At 41.5% G+C, this 27,264-nt stretch overlaps 1 protein-coding gene and 1 long non-coding RNA gene across 2 annotated transcripts in view; both read right to left on the reverse strand.

The window, feature by feature from the left end:
- znhit6 (zinc finger HIT-type containing 6) overlaps nucleotides 1–9,627 on the reverse strand; it is a 139,647-nt gene extending 130,020 nt beyond the window's left edge. The window contains exons 1-2 of the mRNA XM_060066919.1: nucleotides 9,437–9,627; nucleotides 8,941–9,006 (exon numbers count right to left, since the gene is read on the reverse strand). Coding sequence (XP_059922902.1) covers nucleotides 8,941–9,006; nucleotides 9,437–9,540 — 170 coding nt within the window. The 5' untranslated portion in view covers nucleotides 9,541–9,627. The remainder of the gene's footprint in view (nucleotides 1–8,940; nucleotides 9,007–9,436) is intronic.
- Nucleotides 9,628–20,973: 11,346 nt separating this feature from the next.
- On the reverse strand, nucleotides 20,974–22,138 carry LOC132469096 (uncharacterized). The gene is made up of 3 exons (XR_009528355.1): nucleotides 21,403–22,138; nucleotides 21,206–21,300; nucleotides 20,974–21,075 (listed from the first exon to the last, which is right to left on the reverse strand). It is a non-coding gene; the product is annotated as an uncharacterized LOC132469096 (long non-coding RNA).
- Between the last annotated feature and the right edge of the window lie 5,126 nt (nucleotides 22,139–27,264).

Here is a 27,264-nt window from a genome sequence, read left to right on the forward strand (position 1 = left end):
GTGTTTCCCATACATAGATGAATGTGTGGCGCAGCGCCACAGAATGAACACCGAGCGCCACAAATTGATACTGCTTTTCTTTTTTTTTTTTATGCGATTTTGAAACATAAATATTTTTTTGTTCATTCAATTCCGCATAGCACTCTTTCTCCCCGTCACTCGTTCGCACACGCACGCAGAGACAAGCGCGCATACATGCCAATAAGTAATGAGCGATATATAAACTATTAAAAAATGGCCTACGATAGAGATCCTAATTCTATCGCGATAATGCATGTTGATGACGCAAAATAAAATGTTACAATATTGGTTTGGTGCGTTTCCATTTCAGATTGCAATTTTCGCAACAGTGCAAGAATTTGTCAACAAACCCGCATGTGTGGAAAGAACGTTAAATCATTGGACAAAAAGGTCTGGGGCGGGGAAAAGCATGAGAAAAAAAAAAAGGGGGAGAAAGCGCCGGTGAAAGTAAACAATCATGGATATCCAGCACGATATAGATTGATCTGCGGACCGGTCCAACTCCTTCTCCCTCATCCTGACTCGGAATGTGTTAAATGCATCAGCATTTTATGTACATTTCTCCAGCATACTTCTTATGTCCTCTTTGCTCCATGTTGAGCCACGACTCATTTTCACCCGATGGTCCGACAACGTGCTGCTAATCTTGGAGTTACCGCTAATCAAACACTAATTCCCATAATGCGCGTCGCTGAGTGGGTGCCCGTTACGTCCAAAGAGGCGTATGATTTATAGAACTTGATCGGACCAAGGTGCGTTCGCTTTCACATCTCAAGCGAACCGCACCAGGGTTAATTTTGAAGCAAACCGAGACCACCTCTCCGGCTGGGTCTCGGACCGGCTGTTGGGTCTGTTCCCGAGTTCGACGGTTTGTATTCGCAACAGCCCAAAAGGTCCGCACCAAAGGACCGAACATGTTTAGTGCGCACTAAACACGGGAATCAATTCAAAAAGACAAAATCTGTATTGATCAGACAAGCAACGGCTTGGCTGTTTCGCTCTAACACTAAGGAACACAACCTCCTTTTGATCGATAAAAAAATATTACATGATCTACAAATTTCTTAACAATCAATGATGGCTCATCAATTAATCATGCCCATCCCCAATTGTCAGTACAGTGTCTGTTCTAGGGCCGCAGGGTATATCGGCTATGTAAGATATAGCGATATAATTTCCAAGGGGATACAAGATTTGACAATATCGTTTATATCGATATATGCGTTAAAATGGTCAGTTTCCGCCTCAAGCGTCTGCCTTGGAGACTGTGTGAGCTCGACCCCTCCCCCTCCAACTCTGTCCTTCCGAACGTGCGCAAAGAAAACGAGACGGCGGCATGAGACGAAATTGTTTCAAAGAGGAGAAACAACGGGTCCATAATATGGAAATGGTTCGGGTTTAAAAAAACGTATGCGCAGCAGCTGCAGGTCATCTGTAGAGAGTTTAGCAAAACCTTTGCGGCTAAAAGTGGAAGCACGACAAATCTGTTCCACCATTTACAGCAGCGGCACAAAGTGCAGTATGAGGAATGCGTAAAACTCTGTGGCTGTGCTGCTGCATCACCGGCCGCGACAGCTTCTTGTACCCCGAAACCAGGGCCGGCGCTCGGCATACGCGACCTAGGCGTCGCCTAGTGCGGCAAATGTGTTAATTAATTAATTAAAATATACGAAACAAGGGAAATTTAACCAAACATGTTCCCAAATGGAATGGAGAAGGGAGGGGGCGGGGGATTAAAGTTAGGGCGAACTGAAACCCTCACCGTAGTACGCAGGACAATGCGACAAAGCCATCTAACCCACTCGATAGAAAAAAGAGATAAATATCGTATATCGCCATTCAGCCCAAAAATATCAGGATTTCATATTTTGCCCACATCGTGCAGCCCTAGTCTGTTCCTTATCTAAAAAGACACCAGTTTTTCCTGTTCTCTGCATCTTGGGTGGCATTTAAGAACCAAGGACTAAAACTCAGTGTAGTGCCTTTTAGAATGGTTTGCACTAAAGGAAAGAAACCAAATACGACGCTTTTTCTTTGTTAAAGTCTCTGCAGCTAATGTACAAACTAGCCCAAAAAGTCGCATGGTAGATCCATAGATCTAGTAGGTCAGATGGTTGTCCAAGTCAGCTGAGCTACGATGCTGTCCATGATGCTGACATGGCAAATGCAACCCAACCAACTCCGCTTTCCGATATTTTGGTTATTTCCAATAGCCAAGGCAAGAGTCCTGCACGGGTCCATTTTACGAGACCCGCACCCGTGATGACCAGCACCAGATCCGCCCCGTCACCCGTGATAATATCAAAATGAATTAAACTACACAGTACACAAACTGTTCTGAATAAAGAAATAGAAAATTTTCAAATTGAAAATAATGTACAAATAAATATGTATCCAGCTGTTCTGTAATTTCTATAAAACTTTGAATGAATAAAATAAATATGCTAGAAAATTAAATAAGACAGAACAATGTCTTATTTACAACTTGTAATTAACATCCGTCCTGCTGTCGTCGGGGTTGTTCACCAATTCGTCATAAGGGACCTTGTGATTGCGTCGCAGGCCCCGTCCACACTAACCCGGGTAAATGTAAAAAAGCACATCCGCAATGAAATCGATAGCCGTCCACACTATCGTTTTCGGAATGTTTTGCATCCACGTTCCATACTGAAATTATTTTGATAAACAGTTGTTGTCATGGTTACGCAACTTCGCCACGCCTCTGTTTAGATCAGAGCCGCGCGATCAGCTGATATTTACAGTTACAATTTACAGTTCATCAGCTGGTTAATCATTTTCGAAGCGGTCTTGTCCAGATACGCCGCTCCAAGTACGGTTTGAACTGCTGTCTTTCGGGTTTTTTACCATCACTTAAGAACAACAAGTACAGCGCTTGCCTCCGGTGTTGGAGCAACGAATATGTTTGAGCCAATATTTCGAGTTGTATCTGGAGATAAATTAGTGTATTGTACAGAGAGATCATTTTCATTTCACCTGCCATTTTTTGGATGAGAGTCTCGGTCTCGAGCCCAAGCTTGTGGCAGCGTCATGGCACAGTGTCATGGCAACCAAACGTCATCGTTTCTGAAAGCCTCCACATTTATCCCCCTCAGCGATCGAAAAGCATCGTTTTCAGTGTCGGAATTCTCAGTTTTAGTGTGGACGGAAGGGCTAAACGGATAAATAATTATGCGTTTGTAGATTTACCCGGGTTAGTGTGGACGGGGCCTTCTGTGATTAAACAAGTTTGTCGTGTTTCCAAGGGGTGCAGATATAACATTGTAGCACATTTTGCACATTATGTGGGCCTGTGCCTCGTCGGCATCTTCGAACCCGAAGTGTTGCCATATTAGAGAACTCGTTTTACCCTTTTAATCGAGTAAACGCGGCTGTCCTCCCTCTGCCATCTCGCTCGCGCTGTTTTCTGAATAAGGTCACCACAAACACACAGCTCGCAGGGCCGCGTTGAATTCTCTGGGGGAGGGACTGAATTGCGCATGCGCATCTCTTTCACAAAACCTCAGACAACGAAAAATTCCAAAAGAATCGTTCCAACTCGATTTTATTAATTTGGAGATCGTTTGGCCCAAGAATCGAAATTGTGATAAAAATTTGATTAATTGCACAGCCCTAATATTGACCTTAAAAAACCTTTTATCGGTATTTAAAAAGATTAGGACACCCAAATGTTTTCTCACTTAAATGCTTTAAATTAGAATGAACTGCACCACATCAGGTGCAAATTATATGAACATCGTTGGAGAGGATTTTGGAGGAGCCCGTTTTATTTAAAGCTGACATAAGGTTTGCTCATTAATAAAGCTGTCCCAAACGATTATTTTTCAAACGATTATTCTAGCGATTATTTTTTCGATTATTTTTTCGACTAATCTAACGACTAATTTTACCATTAATCTAACGATTATTTTTTCAGATACCGATTATTTCACATTACTTCATCAATGTAACTTTTCACACAATATGGATATCAAAACATTTGTTGTTAAAATATCAACATTTATTAAACATTTCTTTAGCATTCCACTTTTTTGTGCAAAAACATTGTGCAAACACGGCACTTAAATTGTGCAAACTGCAAAATAGTGCATTTTGATGCCATATGTAGTAGGGGTGCAACGGATCAAAAAACTCACGGTTCGGATCGTTCCTCGGATCAGAGTCACGGATCGGATCATTTTTCGGATCAGCAAAAAAAAAAAAAAAAAAATAGCGTTTGTGATTGCTTTAGCCCGGTCTGATTGTGGAGGAAGGGGCTGCTTAAATGCCGCGGTGATGAGCGGTTGTTGAGCCGCTTTCGGTTTCACTCCCGTCAGTGAAACACCGGGGTGATGTCGCTGTAAATGCGTGGCCATGCTCGATGTGTTTCCACTGTTGTATGGCTTTCTTGTGCCACAGTGCCTACACACCGTCACGGTTTTATCCACCAACCTCTTTCCTTCTGAATTCAATTTGACAGGGAAGCCAAAATGCTCCCAAACAGGGGATTTAAATGTGGGGCGTTCTAGTTCTTCTGTTCCTCCGCTCGCCATGACCACGCTGTGTTGCAGGTTTTTCTTTATATTAGCAATCGCTATGTCAGCTACGTGTTACAAGTGGAAGACATTTAAGACGATTCCCGACATGCCAAGGTCAGGCCGTCCTAGCAAGTTCAGCCCAAGAACAGACCACAAGATGCTTAAAAAAAAAAGTCTGAGAATCCTAAAATGTCATCATGGATCACAGTTGATTACAAAGGACATGCCATTAGAAAGACTGCATACGTTTGACTTGCATGGGAGGTCTGCAATGAAAGAACGAGGTGTGCAAGGAAGTAAAAAAACATCAAAGCAAGAGTAAAGTTTACCAGAGAACACCTAGAGAAAGACTAGGAATTCTGGAACAATGCGCTATAGACTACAGCTGCTCCAATTGATTGGACGCTGATCATGATCGGTTAATATTGGCAAAAAATAGGTTTGGTGAACGCATTTAGCGGCCTGTTTCAGTCATGGTGGATCCAACAAGAGTATTGGAACAGAAACTGGAGTTTGCCGCCATCCAGATTATAGATAAACGATATGGAAGATTCCCATTCCCCTGCTATTCTGTGTTTGGCAAATGTCAGATCATGATTTTGGTGATCGGTAAACAGTACTCTAGGCCAAAAATTATCATCGGAGCGCTCTACTTTGGACAGATGAATCCAAAATAAAGTTATTCATGCACAGTAACAGAAGGCATGTTTGGCACGAACCATAGATAGCATTTGAGTACAACAACCTCATATCAACTGCGAAGCATGAGGTGGAAATACCATGGTTGTGCAGCAGCAGGGCTTGCCCAGCTGACCAACATATAATCAACCATGAATTATTTATTATACCAGAGGGTGCTTGAGGACCATGTGAGACCATCTATCGGAAAATATAAGCAGATGTGGACCATGCAACATGACAATGATCCAAAACATTCTAGTTAATCCACCAAGGAATGGCTCATAAGACAGAAGGTCAGAGTTCTGGAATGACCAAGTCGAAGTCTGAATCTTAATCCTAAAATCCTGTTGGGTGAATTGAAACTGGCTGTGCATGCAAGCACCCCTCAAACACCAAGCAGCTGCAACAATTCTGCATGGAGGAGTGGGATAGACTTTCTCCCAACCGATGTCAGAGACTGGTAGACAATAACATGAAATGTCTAATTTAGGTCATTTTAGCCAAAGGGGGCAATACCAGCTATTAGGGTATCCTTACTTTTTCCTTAAAGGTCCCATGACATGCTATTTTATGTATTCTTTAATATAGGTATTAGTGGGCAACTAACACAGTATTCAAAGACGTTCCCGAAATTCAGCCGGGGTGCAGAGTTACAGCCACTCCGAGCCAGTCGCACATTGAGCTTCCCCCAAATGCGCTGTTTTGGTGTCTGTAGCTATAATGCAAATGAGGAGGAGGCGGGTCAAGGAGGAGGGTGGGGGTGTGGCCCTGAGCAGCTTGCAGCCACGGTACCATGCGCTCTGTTTACAGTGGATGTATCGCAATGGCGAGGCGCACACAGCCTTTAGCCGTGTTCTGTAAATATTCTAGAACACACAGGAGTCCTGGAGCTCTATATCTAAATATTATCATATAGCCTACATAGATATCTATATCATATAATATATATTATAACGGCCAAAAGCTGTGTGAGCCGATATTATGAATCTCAAACGACCGCGTTGGGTTCTCCGACGTTCCTGGTTCTTCAACGTCCTCAGCAATGTGAAGTAGACTGAACCGCGACAAGGAGGAGAAAGGGATCGTTGCCGGGCAGCGCTTAGGCACCTCCGCCTCCGGCGGTGGTCCCTCAGCGGGTCTCAAGCTGGAGACATTCGCCGCCAACAATCCCTTTCTCCTCCATGTCGTGGTTCATGTTCTTGAGGGAGTCAAAGCCAAAGTTCCTTCCCCCCAATTCATTCTCAACCTTGGCTGAGATAACCCCCAATACGAGTCTCGTTGTAGAAATACCAGAGACGAGAGTCCGACAGAACGGTTATCCAAATAACAAGGAAGTGTACAACACTTGCGTTACAGTCCTGGAGCTCTATATCTAAATAATATCATATAATGCATAGAAATCTATATCATTTAATGCATATTATCACGGCCAAAAGCTGTGTGCGCCTCCAGCAGAGCATGTGAGCGGAGCGGAGCGCCGCGCAATTCCCGCTCAGGAGGATGTCCGCTCATTCGCTCTGCCGCTCAACGTTGTGCCAGGGCGCTCCGCTCAAAACCGCTCCGCGCTCATCTTAAATTTCCTGCCGCTCCGGCGGCATGTCGCAGTTCATGTACTTCAGCCAGTCAAAGCCAAAGTTCCTTTCCCCCAATTCCTTCTCAACCATGGCTCAGATAACCCTCACAACAGCCTCGTTGTGGAAATACAAGACACGTACAAGAACCGACAAGAAACACTTGCGTTACAGCGCACACACACACACACACACACACACACACACACACACACACACACACACACACACACACACACACACACACACACACACACACACACACACACACACACACACACACACACACACACACACACACACACACACACACACACACACACACACACACCTCTGGGCGGGCCAGGCAGAGTAAGGGGAGGAGCTGAGATTCCTGATGACGTCATGAATAAAGACATTCCAAATCAGCGCACTTGAGCCTCCGTTTTTTCAAAGGCGAGCAGAACAGCTCGTGCTCGTTTTACACCAAACGCAAGTTTTAGCCATTGGGGGACCATAGGCAGGCTAGGGGAACTTATATTTATGTTAGAAAACCTCATAAAGTGAGATTTTCATGTCATGGGACCATTAAAGGACAATTGCGGTATTTTGAACATTGAGCCCCCTTTCTGGTTGAAATAGAATGGTTGACACCGACATTTGGACTAATGGTCCCGTCTCGGGTATTTGGCTAATTTTGAATCACCCCTGCCTGCTTCACAATGGCTGGCTACGGGCATTCACAAACATGTCTTTAAAACAACCCTAAAGGAGCACTCACGACAAATGCAAAGGGGCGACACAATCCCATACAAAGATATCGTAGAGACGTGAATCGGGCGAATTATTCGCTAGAGAAAACCGGCAACAAGTTTTGACTTGTCGCGCCAGACTTTCGCTCTACACAGGCGAGCTCGTTCACAAGGATTTGTAGCGCGACAAATTAGCTTGAGTCTAAATATTTCAACTTTGTTGTGACATTTGCGTGATGACAGCCAATCAGCGTTCCACAGCGTGGCCACTGAGTGACATGTGTAACGTAACAGCCAATCAGCGTTCAACAGGCCAAGCGTTCCATGAAGTGCAGTCCGGGGTGAACGGCAGCAAATTCGCCTGACAAAACTTGCACAGCGACAGTTTAGGATTTATCACGCGACAAAACTTAGGCGACAAATGTGTCTTTTGGTGTGAACGCACCTTAAAAGTTTGTTTTCAGAAATGTGGGTGCGAGTGGTTAGTGGTAATCGGTGTTCCAAATCAAGTATTGTAGCGAAATAAAGTTTCTGGGGTGTTTTATTTGTCATTTTGTAAATCCATTTATTTCGGTTGAAAGACTCATTGCTCGTTGACCAGAAAGGGGGAGGTTGCCTGCTTTAATCTCGACAGGTAAGTCAATGTTACTGTTTGTAGCATTGACGCGTTTGTTTCAATTAACGTACCTCATCACCCGAAAGAAACTCAATGAGTTATTGTTGGATGACATGTTGTCATAGCTTCTTGGGACCAGCTACCGTAGATGCAAACAGGTAGCAACGCACATTTGAAAAAGCGATGCCCTAGAGCACTATTTCGTTTGAATGCAAAATAAAATTTCTAGTGTCCCTTTAAAAAAATAATACACCGTTTCACAAGAGTGTTAACAAGACGCGGAGGGACACACACATTTATGTTGTAGCGTTACAATTATAGAAAATTATTCACAAAGTTGACCAGCATATTCGTCGGAAATGACTGTGGTAATTTAATAGCAATAAATATTCTATAATTTTGGGGAAAAAAATTATATATATCTTCAGTGAGGTAATTTGAAAAATACCTTGGAAAACCATGGTACTCCATCAACTTTTGTTCTCTTTCAAAGAGACATCTTGCAAGTTGAAGTTAGCAGTAATGTCTACCTTAATGTATTATTAGAAGAGTTGCCTTTTATTTTAGTAATGATAATAGTAAATATATCGGTTTCTTCATTTGTTTGCCTGCTCTGACCATGTTGTAGGGGCTATTTTTACTATGTCCAGACCTAGATTATTCATTAGGGGTCACTATTATAATTTTACATGATATGCCAGGCTAGATTGCAACGAAATGCTGGCAACGAACGTGGGCAAGGAAATGTGCGTTGGTTACTGTTCCTATCAAAATATAAGACTTACCTGCAGGACTGTTTCACACAGGCTGGGCATTTATACTTGGCCTCATCTGCTCCACATACGCCACAACTGTAAAAAAAGAATGGAAAAAATAAGGTACTATCGATTGTAACAGCTGCGACTCCTATCATTCATGACCGTATATACCAACAAGGGTCACAATACTGCGAATACTACATTATTTTTTATGTTGTAGCGTTACAATTATTTTAACATGTCCATACAGTTAGAGACTTTGACACATTGGTAATAAGTCTTATTTAAAATTAGGATATATGGTCTACTTGTATGTCAGAGAGGAGAGTACGGTGTGGCAGATGACACGTGGTTGTTTGTGTCCCTCAGTTGTCATTTCGTTTATTTGACAAAGATGGACACTATCCAAACACATGTGTTACCTTCCACGCCGTTGCATTCGCAACGTGCAATGGGAATTCGTTTGCAGCACGATAGCTAAGACCAAACAGTTTGCGAAAAAATAACAACAGAAGTTACATACGTTGATAGAGAATTTTTTCTTTTCGCTCCCGATGTGTTTTCTCCTAGACCCCCTTTTTCGTTTTGAATTTCTACGGCAGACATCGTGGTTATGGTCAGCAACATCAGAATGCAACAACCTCCTTTAACAACAGTACTTCCGCCCGATTTCCGCTCCTGGTTGTAGAACGCTTGGCTCGGGGGATTTCTGGTTGGACATAATACTATAGGGCCCCCTGGTGTTCATGTAAATGATGTCACACAAATATACCTGTTTGGCCCCTTGCCTTGCCAATTGTCTTACATCACATTTAAAACGCACGAAGAAGTCAGATCAAGAAACTTTGATCTCAGCATATAACATTTTGCATTCAAGAATACAAGATGCATGTCACGCTGAACAATGGCCAACAGAGGGTCAAAAGTAATAGTTGTATCACACATGATGATGCTCTGTTGTGCATAGTGATTGATTGATTTTATTTAATAATTTAGAACTTGTAAATACATTTGCAACCCAACACATATATTAATGAGAGAAAACGGTGAAGGATAACACAAAGAAGCGTGAAGATGTTTTCCTTCTAGTGTGTGTGGGAGAGGGAGAGGAGACGGTTAAAAGAAGACTAGGAAAAAAACAATAGGCAAAGCCAGTCCACTAGTCTAGATGCTTTCGATTAACATTGTAACTTGATTTAAGCAATTTGCAAAAGGCCCATGAAGTAAAGGGACATTATTAGACCCCATTATATTTACCTTATTGAACTAATATGTGATATTTAACTCGTTTTCTGTGTTAGGCTATGCAATAGGCTACCAGAAAAGTCATACAGATAACACAAAGATTATTAAACTATTAATGGATAACATTTTTCCTTTATTTAATGTCAACATAACTGATATTCACATATTTCCATCTGTTTTTATCCTCCAGACCATTAGATTTAATTACACTTCTGTCCATAGATATATAACTTACAAAAATGATGACTCTTTTTCTTTTTTGGATTCTGTTTCTGGCTTACGGTAGCTGCCAGTCCAACCATTATAACATGACATATGTGTGGACAAGTTAACATTGGTCAAATAGTTCTCTGAGAATATAACTTACTGTGGTGCAGTAATGTGAACAGAAACAACTGGGATATAAATAATCAAGCATAACTATGTTGTCAATATATACAGAGGCAACACTAAAAAAGAGAAAACCTCACTGTTGATTTCATTATTGCTGCTGCACCAATGATAAGTTTCCACTGCTGAAAGTACCAATTAGCAGGAAAATGAAATAATGCTGTCAAAAATTGTTCATAAATTAGAAATGACCAAATCAAAACAATTATGTATACAACAGAAAAGATAACTTGATATAACTGGTAATTACAAATGAAGGGGGGAGAGGCAAAAATACTTAACTTGATACAGCTATAAAACCTAGAAGAAAAAAATAAATGGGTAGAGGTAGAGCACCATCTATGAAGATGAACATGTCTTTAAGGACAACAACAATAACTAAAAGAACCATGAAGACAAAAATAGCCTTTGATTTAAAATGTATTATTTAAAAAGTTTAAAAAATATTTTTTTAGACATGCTATTTATTGCACTCTTGAGAACTAATAGTTACAGATGTCGCTCCTATTCAAAGGTGTGGAACTGTCCTTTTAGGCTAGACACCCCTGCTAAGGATTGATTGGTGATTTGGTGGGACAGGGGATACGTGTGTGTGGGGGTGGGGGCGTTGGGGTATTGGGATTGTTAAGGTAGCTGCAAAGACAGGCTCGACACCGAGTTCTCATAGGGTTATTTCAGTCAAGAATGCAGTCAACCCCAGCACCTTTAAGTACCTGACACACACGGACACAGACACACCATCACAGACGCACAGACACAGACACACACACCAAAACAATACAAAACCAAATTGAATTGCTTAAAACAAATCATATACACTGTTCTCCTTTTGGCCTTCTTTGCGTGGATCTTCCATCAAAGCAACTCCATGGATGTCCACTGGTCATTGGATGAGGGAGTTCCATGCAGATCGGGAACCCATCCTCCTGGCTTGGTGTTTCAAGCCTCTCTGGTTGCTAGCCGTATCAAAGTGGCCAATTTTAAATATTCTGTGTAAATATGCTAAGAAAACGTTGGCCCTAAAGGAAGCAGACCAGTCCAACTTCTATATGCTGCTGGCTGGGGGGCTGTGATGAGGTGAGCTCCTGGATGTCTGTGATGGGCAGCTGACGGCTGTCCTGAGTTTGGAAGCTGAATAGCGACTGGTGCCAGCTGCCATCTTGGACCTGGAAGGATCATTTGTGGTGTTGTCAGAAATCATAATTCTAAATAGACTGATAATAGCAGTTTCTTCTACACAGCCTCTTTCAACAGATATATATATTTTTAGGATATTGAGAGTAACAGCAATTAAACAAATAACAAAAATTTGTTGAAACCGTACCGCAAATAACTAAATGGAAGGAATTAATCAATGAAATCCAAAATATGGAAAGAATAACTCGTAGGAAAAGGAATCTCTGCGATGTTTTCGATTCAAGATGCAATAGAATTTGGAAAATGGTCGAAATGCAAACTGTATATATATATTAGTGCGGTCAGTTTAACGCAAACAATTTTAACGGCGTTCATTTTTTTATTGCGCGATTAACTTTTCTCTTTTGGCTTCGCAAACGTTGTCGTTTTTTCACCTGCTGTCTAGCAACAACTAGTCACGTTAGAAAAAATACAACACCATACCAGATTTAGCTTCACCGGAAAAAAAAAACAAGCACGCCGCACAAACTTGTTGGGGCAAGCAAGGATACGAGCGGGTGAAAATGTGCTGCAGGAGAGTTCAATGTTGTCATTAAATGTTACGTCTTTCTGACCAATCGCAGTTCAAGGCTCACCTGGGCTGTACCACCTTGGGAGGGGCCGCTCAGTTACTCCCCTCTAGGCAAAATCGACTTGGTTGCGAAGTTGAGCGAGTTCGTTGAGCGAGTGAGGTTGCGGGCGCACAGCTCAGGCTGCCGGACGGCGCTGCAAGGAACTTTTATAAACGCAATATTGTTATCCCGCAGTAATCAGCCCGACAGCTACGAAACGTTAACGGCCCAACGGGAATTCTCCAGACTCTCCCGATTACCACTCCGCCACCGTGTGTGTGTGTGCATGCGTGCGTAGGCGTTATTCGATAGCCTGGTAATGTGTATTGGCCTACGTACGATAGGAATATTCATACTGGTTTAAATATATAAATAAATACATTTCCCATCTTTGCCGAGCAAGAGTTTTGTTCGAAAGTTCAAGGGATATTTTAACGTTTGCGAAGCCAAAAGAGCGTTAATCGCGCGCTAAAAATTAACGCTGTTAAAATTGGTTTGCATTCAGAATCTGATAAATAAATAGTTAAAAAAGGAGAGAAAAAAAGCAATTTCTAAGCCAACAAATTAAGGACATTTGTCAAACGAAGCACTGCGCATACCATTTGCTGTAATAGAAATGCAATTACGTAGGCCCTGTCCACACGGAAACAATTTTGGGGTAAAAACGCAGAAATCTTGCACGTTTAGGCCGACCGCGCAGGCGGATCTGGCTTTTTCGGTGCCTGAAAACACACTTTTTTGAAACCAGGTCCCAAGGTGAAAAAGAAAACAATGGCCCCTGCGTTTTCATGTTAGGATTCGTGAGGACGCCAGACACGCAAACGATGACGTCATCAACCCCCCCGACCAGGTGGGCAACAGAATCAGAATCAGAATCAGAATCACTTTTATTACATCTTATAGTACAGTACTCAAGAGTAAAAATCTTAGGCTTGGTTCCTCAACATTCACATAGCAGCAACAGTAAAAGATAAAATAAATAAGAATAAGAATAAGAAACCATATGAAAAGGAACAAAGTAAAAAAATTAATAAATAAATAAGTAAGTAGCAGCATCAATAATACAAAAAAAAAAAAGTAACGAGGTGTAATAAAGTATGAAGTGTAGTGTATTCAAGTGTCAACAACAGTCTGTTGTTGTGGTGTGCGTGTGGATGGTTGGGGGGTAGTGTGTTTTTCCAGGAGTCTGACTGCTTGGGGGAAAAAACTGCTCGTCATCCTCTGGGTTTTGGCCCTTAGGCTTTGGTACCGCCTCCCTGACGGCAGTAGCTCAAACTGTTTCTGGTTGGGGTGGCTGGGGTCCCCAATGATTCGGAGGGCCTTCCTGACACACCGGGCCTTGTAGGTTTCCTGGATGGAGGGAAGCTCACATCCGCTGATCCTCTCAGCTGTCCGCACTACCCTTTGCAGCATTTTGCAGCTTTGGGCAGTGCAGTTCCCGTACCAGGCAGTGATGCATCCAGTCAATATGCTCTCCGTTGTGCCTCTGAAGAAGGCCCCCAGGATCTTGGGCCCCACGCCAAACTTTTTCAGACGCCTAAGGTGAAATAGGCGCCGCTGTGCTTTTTTCACCACCTGGTTGGTGTGCTCCTCCCAGGTGAGGTCTCTGGTGATGTGGACTCCCAGGAACTTAATGCTGTGTACCCTCTCCACAGCAGACCCATTGATGGAGATGGGGTGTTGAATCTGTCTCTTCTTCCTGAAGTCCACTACGAGCTCCTTGGTCTTATCGGTGTTGAGAATGAGGTTGTTGTCCTGGCTGTACTGAGCCAGACAGTCGACCTCGCTCCTATAGGCCGTCTCATCACCATCAGTGATCAGGCCCATGACTGTCGTGTCATCGGCAAACTTGATCACTGCATTGGATCCGTGTGTAGCCACGCAGTCGTGGGTGTATAGGGAGTAGAGGAGGGGGCTTAGGACACAGCCCTGGGGGGCTCCTGTGCTGATGGTCAGAGGGGCAGAGATCTTAGAACCCATCTTCACCACCTGTTTTCGATCCGTCAGGAAGTCAAGGATCCAGTTGCATAGGCTGGGATCAATGCCTAGGTCCCTGAGCTTCCTGTCGAGTCTGCAGGGGACTATTGTGTTGAATGCCGAACTATAATCAACAAACAGCATCCTCACATAGGTGTTCCTCTTGTCGAGGTGGGCGAGGGCTAAGTGGAGTGCTGTGGCAATGGCGTCATCTGTCGATCTGTTCTTCCGATAGGCAAATTGGTAGGGGTCCAGGGCTGGTGGCAGCATTCTGCAGATCAGCACCTTGATGAGCTTTTCAAAGCATTTGCTCACTATGGGGGTGAGAGCAACAGGGCGCCAGTCGTTTGGGCATGTTACCTTGCTCTTCTTTTGTACAGGAATAATTACTGATGACTTGAAGCAGGCTGGCACTATGCCCGTGGAGAGGGAGAGGTTGAAAATGTTTGTGAATACACCAGCCAGCTGGTCCGCACATACTTTGAACACCCGGCCAGGTAACCCATCTGACCCGGCCGCTTTTCGGATGTTGATGCGTTTGAACACCACACGTACATCCTCTTCTGTGATGACAAGAGCGCTGGCTGTATTATTCGCGTCCTCTGAGTAGGTCCTCTCTAGGAGACTGGTTTGGCTCACTTCAAAGCGGGCGTAGAAACTGTTCAGCTCGTCAGGTAAAGAGACAGAAGTATCAGCTGTGCAGCTAGAGGTCTCTTTGAAATCAGTGATGGTGTGTAGTCCCTTCCACATTCTGCGTGGGTCATTGCTGCTCAGCTGTGCCTCTATTTTCTTGCCATAATCCCTCTTTGCTGCTTTGATCACTTTTCTTAGGTTATACCGCGCAGCTTTAATTTCAGTTGTATCTCCCGTTTTGAATGCTGTTTTCCTAATAGTAAGTGCTGTATTAACATCAAAATTAATCCATGGTTTCCTGTTTGGATATACACAGACTGTTTTTGTGGGCACTACTTCTTCTATCACCTTTCCAATGAGACCCAGCGCTCCTTCCGAGATCTCGTTGACGTCACCACTGTTCTCCACGAACTCAGTCATGGAATCAAAGCAGTCCTGCAGCTGGTTGCACCAGCAGAACGTAAGGTCCAACTTAGGCTACGTTGAACGTAAATCACCCAAACGTTCGACTTTACACTCTACTAAAAAAATAGCAGTTGCACCAAGCAGATAGTTTCAACGTAACACTAAGTTATAACTTATCTTTTACACCTCCCCTCTAGCTGGTGTAAGTTCCATACTAACGATAAAGAACCGTTAAAAGAAAAAAGCGTAAAACGATTTCAACACTAACGCAGGGTAAAGATGGCTATTCGTTTTGAGCAATGGGAAGAGGAGTTTCAATGCGATTTGCGCCGGGAATGGATTGTCCGTGACCGTATCGATCCATTTCTTTATTATGATGATGTTGAATTATATGCGCGATTTCGGTTTTGCTGGGCGGAATATTATATTTATTTATTTATTATAAAATCCGCCATCAAATAGCTTAACCTCACGCCTATACAGTCCAAGCAAATTTTAGAGAATAAATGACTGAAACGGTTTTGTTTGCCCTCTCATTTGGGTGCTAACGCGTCTTCACTCGGGTAAGGTGGAAACTTGCCGGTATTTCCTGTTTACATTGTTATCTGCCAATGATTGGTTTGAAATTATCTAAACGTCATTAAAAGCGACACTGGTACAGTTTATGCACTACTAGTAACGTTACAACTTAAGTTATGGTGGTGCAACCAAAATTTAGAACACCTTTAGTTTGACACTAGCTACGTCGAGCGTAGGGTTACGGCGGACTTTACACCCGAACTTACGATCGGCTTTACGTTCTGCTGGTGCAACCGACCGCTGGAGGATAGCGTCTGATTCGTCAGACCAGCATCGACTTGTGCGCGTGATTGGTGGAGACGTTTTCAGCCTGTGCTTGTAGGCGGGCACAAGGAGAATGGAAGAGTGGTCTGATTTGCCGAACGGGGGGCGGAGGAGGGGTTTGTATGCATTGCGGAATTGAGTGTAGGCGTGATCCAAGCATCTTCCGCCTCTCGTATTTACAGTTATGTGTTGATAGAATTTTGGCAAAACTTTCTTCAGCGACGCTCGGTTAAAGTCTCCAACCACTATTAGAGCGGCCTCTGGGTGTCTGTTTTCTATTTTGCTGATGGTTACGTACAGTTCCTTGAGTGCGACGTTTGTGTCAGCTTGTGGTGGAATATAAACTGCTATGCATATGACAGCAGTAAAGTCTCTCGGAAGCCAGTGTGGGCGGCAGAGCAGGACTAGGTATTCGAGGTCCGGGGAGCAGAATGACTTGAGTGAGTGAACACTTACCGGTTTACACCAGGCTTTGTTCACCATGAAGCATACACCTCCGCCTTTACTTTTCCCCGAAAGTTCTCTTGACCTGTCCGCACGATGTACAGAGAAGCCCATGGGAGAGATTTCGTAGTCCGCGATATGTTCACCCAGCCACGTCTCTGTTAGACAGATGATATGGCAGTCCCTTGTTTCCTGTTGGAAGGTAATCCTTGCTCTCAACTCGTCCAGTTTGTTTTCTATGGATTGCACGTTGGCTAGCAGAATGCTGGGGAGAGGTGTTTTGCCTTCTCGCCGTCTGAGTCGGACGAGCAGGCCAGCCCGTCGCCCACGTCTCCGGCGTCTCCGACGCGGTAGTAGGGAGCGGGTAAAAGTCAGCCGCAGGTTCGATATTCGCTGGATATTCGGTTTTCATTTACCCCGCAATCAGCTTAATCAACCCAATTGCATTTCATTACGGCTGTAGTTTGTTGAGGACAGCATAGGACACCGTATCAACAAAAATCACAGTGACATGTTGCTCCTATCGATATCTGTGCGAGAAAAGCTCTTAAATCAACGTCCTGGCTGCTGTCTGTTTTAGGGACCGTCTACAAATTACACCCCACAGACTGGTGGCATAAACGTTTCCATGGAATTGTTTCAGGAAAGAAATCACCACAAATCACTTGAAACATATTTTCTCATTCTGATTGCTGTAGTACTTGCCAATGGTGGGCTTTTACTTACTACGGGTCATTATTTGTTGATATTTTGCATAATGGTGGAACAGGATGAAATTAATAGCTAAAATATTCACCAAAAATCAATGGAAATACATTTTCGCATTCTGATTGCTGTAGTACTTGCCAATGGTGGACTTTTACTTACTACGGGTCATTATTTGTTGAAATTTTGCATTATAGCGAATGAGGATGCAATTAATAGTTTCAAATATTCACCAAAAATCAATGGAAATACATTTTCGCATTCTGATTGCTGTAGTACTTGCAAATGGTGGGCTTTTACTTACTACGGGTCATTATTTGTTGAAATTGTGCATTATAGCGAATGAGGATGTAATTAATAGTTTCAAATATTCACCAAAAATCAATAAAACAAAATTTTTTCAATCTGATTGCTGTAGTACTTGCCAATGGTTGGCTTTTACTTACTACGGGTCATTATTTGTTGAAATTTTGCATTATAGCGAATGAGGATGTAATTAATCGTTTCAAATATTCACCAAAAATCAATAAAACGACATTCTTTCATTCTGATTGCTGTAGTACTTGCCAATGGTTGGCTTTTACTTACTACGGGTCATTATTTGTTGAAATTCTGCATTATAGCGAATGAGGATGCAATTAATAGTTTCAAATATTCACCAAAAATCAATGGAAATACATTTTTGCATTCTGATTGCTGTAGTACTTGCAAATGGTGGGCTTTTACTTACTACGGGTCATTATTTGTTGAAATTGTGCATTATAGCGAATGAGGATTTAATTAATCGTTTCAAATATTCACCAAAAATCTATGGAAATACATTTTCGCATTCTGATTGCTGTAGTACTTGCAAATGGTGGGCTTTTACTTACTACGGGTCATTATTTGTTGAAATTTTTTCATTATAGTGAATGAGGATGTAATTAATCGTTTCAAATATTCACCAAAAATCTATGGAAATACATTTTCGCATTCTGATTGCTGTAGTACTTGCAAATGGTGGGCTTTTACTTACTACGGGTCATTATTTGTTGAAATTGTGCATTATAGCGAATGAGGATGTAATTAATAGTTTCAAATATTCACCAAAAATCAATACAACGACATTTTTTCATTCTGATTGCTGTAGTACTTGCAAATGGTGGGCTTTTACTTACTACGGGTCATTATCTGTTGAAATTTTGCATTATAGCGAATGAGGATGTAATTAATCGTTTCAAATATTCACCAAAAATCTATGGAAATACATTTTCGCATTCTGATTGCTGTAGTACTTGCAAATGGTGGGCTTTTACTTACAACGGGTCATTATTTGTTGAAATTTTGCATTATAGCGAATGAGGATGTAATTAATCGTTTCAAATATTCACCAAAAATCAATAAAACGATATTTTTTCATTCTGATTGCTGTAGTACTTGCCAATGGTTGGCTTTTATTTACTACGGGTCATTATTTGTTGAAATTGTGCATTATAGCGAATGAGGATGTAATTAATAGTTTCAAATATTCACCAAAAATCTATGGAAATACATTTTCGCATTCTGATTGCTGTAGTACTTGCAAATGGTGGGCTTTTACTTACTACGGGTCATTATTTGTTGAAATTTTGCATTATAGCGAATGAGGATGCAATTAATAGTTTCAAATATTCACCAAAAATCAATGGAAATACATTTTCGCATTCTGATTGCTGTAGTACTTGCAAATGGTGGGCTTTTACTTACTACGGGTCATTATTTGTTGAAATTGTGCATTATAGCGAATGAGGATGTAATTAATAGTTTCAAATATTCACCAAAAATCAATGGAAATACATTTTTGCATTCTGATTGCTGTAGTACTTGCAAATGGTGGGCTTTTACTTACTACGGGTCATTATTTGTGGAAATTGTGCATTATAGCGAATGAGGATGTAATTAATAGTTTCAAATATTCACCAAAAATCAATAAAACTACATTTTTTCAATCTGATTGCTGTAGTACTTGCCAATGGTTGGCTTTTACTTACTACGGGTCATTATTTGTTGAAATTTTGCATTATAGCGAATGAGGATGTAATTAATAGTTTCAAATATTCACCAAAAATCAATACAACTTTTTCGCATTCTGATTGCTGTAGTACTTGCCAATGGTGGGCTTTTACTTACTACGGGTCAGTATTTGTTCATATTTTACATAATAGTGAAACAGGATGCAATTAATAGTTTCAAATATTCACCAAAAATCAATGGAAATACATTTTCGCATTCTGATTGCTGTAGTACTCGCCGATGGTTGGCTTTTACTTACTACGGGTCATTATTTGTTGAAATTTTGCATTATAGCGAATGAGGATGTAATTAATTGTTTCAAATATTCACCAAAAATCAATGGAAATACATTTTCGCATTCTGATTGCTGTAGTACTTGCCAATGGTGGGCTTTTACTTACTACGGGTCAGTATTTGTTCATATTTTACATAATAGTGAAACAGGATGCAATTAATAGTTTATTAATAATAACACACAAAAGGCATTGTTAACAAGACATTTTTTAATAACAGATTAGTAAATATGGCTGTAGGCTATCTCTTAAACAAAAACAAAGCCCAGTGATGAATAAAAATACATTTTCTTATGCTTTGATGTAGCTGCCAGTGACCGTATTTCTTATAACATTATGGTATAATTTCTCAAAAATTCGTTGTCAAAATAGACATTCCCCTGTTTTGGTAACCCCATTTCCGTGGTTAAATAATGTCCCCTTACTTTGTATTTTTTCCCCTTTAATTTTGTTGAGCTTAATTTTCTTATTCGCTTTCTTTCGTTTTTTCAAACCATAGAGGGTAGTATGGCCCCAAAATGATCCAACTTTGTAGGATAAACATGAACAATATAGAACAAGAACTGTCATGAATAGCATATGACCAATAGACTTAGACATTTTTTGATTGAATCTTCAAACATTCATGACTATTCCAATATGTATACCCCTATTATCTTAGAGGCAAATTTCACAATACCATGCAGTGTCTTTCTCTGGAACACTGGCAGCTGTCATTCCAAGGCAAGATGCATGGAACCATCTGTTGCATTTTCCGCATTCGATCTGTAGAAACCACAAACCCAGTCACATTAACTCCACGGTTTTTTCATGCAATTGATATTTTATCACTGAACTTGTGATACTTACCCAAAGAATGTCTTTTGTTTGGATTTCGAAGGCCGAAGGAACTTTCATTCCGCATTGACAGCAGAAATCCATTTTGGACTCTGAAATTTTTTTCACATTATAAAAGAGCAGAAACTAACCTATGTGAACAGATAGCGTGTGTAATTTACACATTGATACATTTTAAATGTATCATCAATTAGACATTGTATAGTAACAACTTCTTTACATTACCTGCGGAAAGAAGCATCTCCTCTGCCATATCTTCTCTTAAACGTGCAATGTTTTTGCATTGAGAATCAATGTTGAGTTCCTCTGGAATTGCTGGAAAGCTATGGATTGTTTGTCTTGCCATCTTAACAGAAAATAACAATATTTGTGAATATATTAACAGCCTTTAAAGACAGTCATGATTATTGAAATGGAAGAATCTGACACATGAAGTTTCATGGGGATAAAACAAAAGGTTGTGGTTTGAGATGGTTTACTTCACCTCCATGACAAAGACTCCACAGCTCGTTCCATCTCTCTGTGTTGTGTGGGAAATGGTGGCAGGTTTCCATGCCAAGGTCAACCAATCCTTTTGTCCGTTTAGATTAAACCTTGTCCTAAAGTATTTGCTGTTAAAAAACAGAAGTGTGACCATTGTGTGGGCCATAGTGACTGATAAAATGGGTGCCGTAATTATCTGAAAATAATACTATGGGTACTGTCAACGGAGAGAGGAAGATGTAAATACAAATATTTTACCGGAAGCGTTTTGCTGCTTTCCTGGTCTCTTCCAGATCAATCCCAGGGTCAGCAGGATCAATGATGAATATTTGGCTTGTTGGAGCATGAAGGTACTGCCAAGGGATACACATAAAAAATCATTCACAATACATACATGATGAAAGAATGACCCGCCTATTACATTTAACTTTGGTTTGTCAACTTATTTTACTCACCACAAACTTCCAGTGGTTGTTGTTTACATTAACAAATCCAATCACACCATCGTACTGATCAAAGTCCACCTATGACATTATTTGATAACAAATTAGTTTCAAATTTTGAAATTCTTCAGAACAATGTTATCATTGTTCTGAGTTCACATATTCATAGTCATTCTGTACTTACAGTCTTTAAACTTTGCCTTGAGATTTGTGAGGTTTCTCCGAACAAAATTACACCAATGACGAAGTGATGTAACACATACAGTCGGCGCACACCCCCCATCCTTGAAAGAGTGGCTTGAATGAAAAACTCCATTGCCTAGAAATGCATTTGAGAAATAAATTCCCTTTTATGGACAGTAGGAATATTTTTTTTGCATATTAATGTGTGTGAAAAAAGCATGTTCACCTACCTCACCATTAAGCAGATTGTGTGGCCTTAGTGAGATGAGGTCATTATGCCTCAGGCAAATTATTGAGTTACCATTGTTTGTCCTAACAGTTGCAATGACAACCTCAGTCCCCTTCCTTTTCCAAAGAGTCTGTGTCTAGGTCAGGTAATAGGACAATGTCAACAAACCACTTATTCATTAAATACAATCAAACTATTTTGCAAGCACTAATCACAAATTACTCCCATAAAATCAACGAAGCAAATTACTTCATGAGTGGAAATTACACACACAGTGTGGAGAAATACATCAAAATAAATATAAATTAAGATGATTTAAAAAGATACATATATTTTAAAAACATACCCCAGACTCTTGTGCTTTTGTGCTTGATGTGGCTTCATGACTGCCATCACCATCTTCACTGGCCTCTTCTGATGGCTCCTCAGCATTGCCAGAGAGTTCCTTGTCCGAGTTTTCACCAGGTCCTGGAACTGGACCTCCTGGAACTGGACCTATTCTGCAACCTCTTTTTTTTGTTTTTCTTGGTGTAGGCATTGAGGTAGGGGCAGCATAATATTTTGACCTGGATTTAGAGCTGGTACTTGCTTCCATGTGATTTTTTTTGGCCCATGCCTCTTCTGAAAGGCTGATGTCGTTTATTTTGCCCTTCATGGAAATCAGCTGATCTGGCAGTTCATTTCCTAGCCTGTGCTCCACATACCTGCCATGAAAGGATGTGTGCATTTTTCTGAGGAACGCTCCAGGACGCATTTGTTTCTTTTTTAAGAGGATGTGGTTCTTCACAATCCCGAACCATGCCTCCACGTGGCAATTTGTGTCCCTCGTCTCCTTCTCCTTTGTCCCTGGATTGTTTGGGCGTGGTGCATGGCGTGACAGATCCCCCAACATCAGCCCACTCCAGAGTGGATATATGGACATGTATTTGTCCAGGAGTGTTTGGACTATGGCAGGGCAGTAGTAGAGATTGTCCTCCTCTTCATTTGGCTCTGAATCCACTGCTTCGGCAGCATCATCAGAGATGCGTCGGAAGACAGACGAAAACGGAGACGTGCCGACAATCGTCCTGGAATCGACAGCTTCAAGGTCTTCAAAGGTCATGAAGGTCTTTGCATCGACCTGGTCCTCTGACAATACATCAAAGTTAACTGACTGTATCATCTCTTTCAGCTCCTCCACACTGTTTATTACAACAGGTAAATTCCTTTTTGCAAACAAAATGATGCACAGGGCCCTGAACACCTGGATGGCCTCATTCAGACTTTGTGTGTTCTGCAGCCTGGCAAACACAAAAGTCAAAAATTCTCTGTGACCTCTATCAGTCACGTGCTTAGCAATGATTCCACTAATGGCCTTGAGCACATGCGCCGAGCAAAGGTGGAGCACAGTATACTTCTGGATGGCCTTCATCTGCCGTTTGCCCTGGCTGATGGCGAAGCATCTCCTCAAATAGGTGCAAATATTTTCCTTGTTAAAGGATAGGAGAACAGCCTGCATCAGCGCCCAGCTGAAGTCTGTCTCCACTTGGCGAACTGTCAGCACAGTGAATTTACGAACAGTGTGGAGAAACTGCAAGAGCCAGTAGGCAATCGAGGGTACAGTGTGGTCGTTGCTTAGCATCTCTGCCACAGGCAAGGGGGGTGCACCACGACCATGTCCAGGTAAAACAAGTGCATAGTATAATACACGCTTCTTTTGGTCTGGGATCTTGGATACCACACTCCCTGTGGCGTCCAGGTACAGTTTTACTGGTTCCTTCCTCCTCATATGTGCAACCAAAATCCCTAACCCTGTCTCACTGTACATATGAGTGGCAAATGGGTTGGCTTGAAAGTTCTGGATGTATCCAGGGAAATTAACAAAGTCTGTGTCACATTCTCTCATAATGTTCTGAGTGAGAAGCACCTCCATCACAACATTATCATGTAAGGTCAGACTTTTCCTGACTTCGCAAGAAATTGCATTTAAGATGCCTCTATTCAGACATCTAGTCATGTTCCCAGCCCTTATATCCTCGTGAGGGGTTTGGCTAAGGAGTTTGTAATAGGTGTTACTGAGCCCACCTTTGATTTTTTGAGCAATTTTCCCTCTCCTAACGTTTGACGCCTGTCTTTTCCTGGTGTGTTGTTTCAGGTGACACACATTTCCATGGCGGCACACTGTCAAAAACACTTTATTTTCTTTTATTGAGGGCTTTTTAGCCATTGTGAAAGTATAAACTGCTTTGCAGGAAGGAAATGTGCACACCGCTTTTGCATGAAAGTATGGACAATTTCTTTTTCTGCTATTTGCCGGTCTAATGTGTTGGTATTTGAAAGCAGGTACACAGCAATGATTTTGTTTGTGGAATTTATCATACAAAACATGTGTCCAAGACTGTTTCAATTTGTGATACCCTTTCTGTGGTCTAATTTTTTTCCAGGATTTGTTATCCAAACAGATTCGAAATCTTCTCGGGACAGTGCCGACCCTTCGGATTTTCCTCTGTCTTTCAGAAGACGATGGAGAGGCAGCATTGCATTTGGGCTCCTCTTCCAGATTGCTGAAGTCAGTCATTGCCTTTGATGTTTTAACCACAGACTCAGAAGAATCTTCTGAACTATGATTACTGCCTTCAATCCTGTCTTCTAGGTGTCCGTGCATTTCTGTATCTGAATGACCAGAAAAAATCTCGGCCACAAACTGGATTTCCCTTTCTCTCCCAGGATGGTCAAATCGGGACGTTGGATTGGAGGATGGGGAGGCAGACGGAGAGGAAATATTGTGGTTGGGCTCAGGCAGATCTATTGCCTCATCCAGATTGTCCAATTCCGATATTGCCCTGGATGTTTGAATCACTGCCTCAAACCCATGCGACCCATGTGATGCTACCTCTTTGTTTTCCGTCTTTGGATCTTCGGCAGTTGAATCTAGGCCTTTCATATTGGTATGATCACGGACTCTATCTCTGAGTCCCCTTCTATTGTTGTTCCATATCACCCACAACCAGTGTTTTGGGGATTTATCTTCATTTCCAAAGAGTGTTAGGCATAACTCTGACCAAACATCTGAACTGTAGGTGGCCCCGTGCAGGTTAACCAGGGAAAATTCACTCACCACGGCCTCCAAGCCGCCTGCTACCTCCCATAAGTCTCTTTGGGATGCTATCTTTCTCTTTTTTTGTTTCGTCATTTTCTAAATTGAAAGAATACTGCATTATTAAAGATTATTCATTTGCATGACGCCTTTACCTAAAGCAAAACAATGATCAATTATTTCAAGTTTCCTAAGAACACTCATTTGACACCAGTGACGGACTGGACGGTCTGGCATTCGGGCAGATGCCAGAGAGGCCGCGGCCTCTCGTTGGCCGTTTGGGCCGGGCCGGCCAATCACGGGGCGGCATGCTTGTCGTGTTCGCGCGTCCGCTTCGTCGCAACGCGGCCCCACATTATCTTGGCCCACTATCAAAGCTTCAAATTAGCCCTTTGTCACTAAATCCCTATCCATGCTATATAATAGGAAACGAATCAGTATTTATACCAGATATGAGTGTCTATATACTACAGTCATGGTTGCCCTTAATATTTACATCGGTCTACATTATTTTGTAGCCTTATTCAATCAGATGTTTAAAAAGTGCATGGTTTGAAATTGAAATACAACAAATCTGCCTGTATTTTTAAATGTATTATTGGTTTACAAAAGTTATATGAAGCAATGACTTCTAGGAATTTCAAAACCGAATCAGACCGCGTCTGCGTATAGGGGGTTGTTGAAAGTTGGAAGATACCACCAGTCTGCTGAGGTTACTATGAGTATGAACTATGAATCGAGGAATTAAGCGACAGAAGGGAGGATCGGATAAAAGAGAGCGAAATCCAGGAAATTACTGTTTGCTGACTGTGAAAAATGCGCGAAACTGACCGATTTGTTTTTTAAGCTGCCAAGTGCAGGGAGTAAGACGGGAGGACAGTGAGAAACAGTGAGGACAGTCAGTCTTCATGCATATTAAAGTTAGAGGGTTCATCACCAATGGGGCTACAAGAGTGCGTGTTATTTCCGTGCATGTCGTGTGGGCCCACACGGCACACGCTGGTGGGTGAAAATGCCAGGGCCGTTTTTAATCCCAATCCGTCACTGTTTGAAAATCACCCTACAACAAACTTGGTTGAAAACTTACTTGCTATGATTGGGTTGATTGATTAGCAGTGAGGAGGTAATGTTCTTTGCTCGGAATTTTGCTAGAGTAATGAATCATAGCGACGACTAGAACCACAAGAAGACCAACAACCAACGATGTGCCCTGGGGTTGGCGCGCCAAAACCGTCGTCAATTAACCAATGCGTGGGCAGGGCCGTAACACCAAATTCTGGGCCCTCTAAACAAGTGGTCCTGATGGGCGGTGAGGGGGGTGTGAAGGTAATAAAAGGTACGGAAGCTCATTGCATTCACATGAGTATAACAAATATTTAATAATAATCTCAGAAGTATGAGACAATATCTCATAATTACTATTATCTCGTAAATACTAATGAGGTAACATGTCATAATTAATATTATCTTGTAATTATTTCACAATAACGAGATACTATTTTGTCATTTATATTATCTCGTAATTATCTTGCAGTGATATTTATGAGTGACTTTCTCGTAATTATGAGGTACTATCTCATGATAATGACATACTATCACGTAATTATGCAATACTTTTCTCGTAATTACAAAATAAGTATCGCATAATTATGAGATAAAATTAATATTTTTTTCACTCGAGTGAATGCAATAAGCTTCCCTAAAAAGGTATTAAATTCAACTTATGAATATCTATGTTATCCCTGACCAAGCTTGGACTCAAGTGAGTTAAAAAATTCAAAAACACAGACACAATAGTCACATTGAAAGATTAACAAAGGCACTGATATGACAGTATCCAATATAAGTCCTTACCTTAGCTATGACCTTCTTTCCCCTCAAATTGGAGTTGCTGTTCAAGGTGAAGTCTTGATAGGGCTCCAAAATGCAGGTATGTGGTGTATGTTTCAAAGGTTATGATTGAACCTATCCCTAGTTTTCTTTAGAGGTTTGAAACGAAAAAAAACGGCATGTCTCTATCATGATGCGTTCCAAAGACAGATGTATTTTAATCTTTCTATTGAAATTCCCTTGACTAATTGTTTAGAATCATTAAATTTGGTGAATATTCAAAACTATTAATTTCATCCTCATTTGCTATAATGCAAAATGTCAACAAATAATGACCCGTAGTAGGTAAAAGCCCGCCATTGGCAAGTACTACAGCGATCATAATGAAAAAATGTAGTTTTATTGATTTTTGGTGAATATGTGAAACTATTAATTACATCCTCATTCGCTATAATGCACAATTTCAACAAATAATGACCCGTAGTAAGTAAAAGCCAACCATCGGCAAGTACTACAGCAATCAGATTGAAAAAATGTAGTTTTATTGATTTTTGGT

The sequence above is a fragment of the Gadus macrocephalus genome, chromosome 12 (assembly GCF_031168955.1).
Source record: "Gadus macrocephalus chromosome 12, ASM3116895v1".
In the NCBI taxonomy this organism is placed as follows: Eukaryota; Metazoa; Chordata; class Actinopteri; order Gadiformes; family Gadidae; genus Gadus; species Gadus macrocephalus.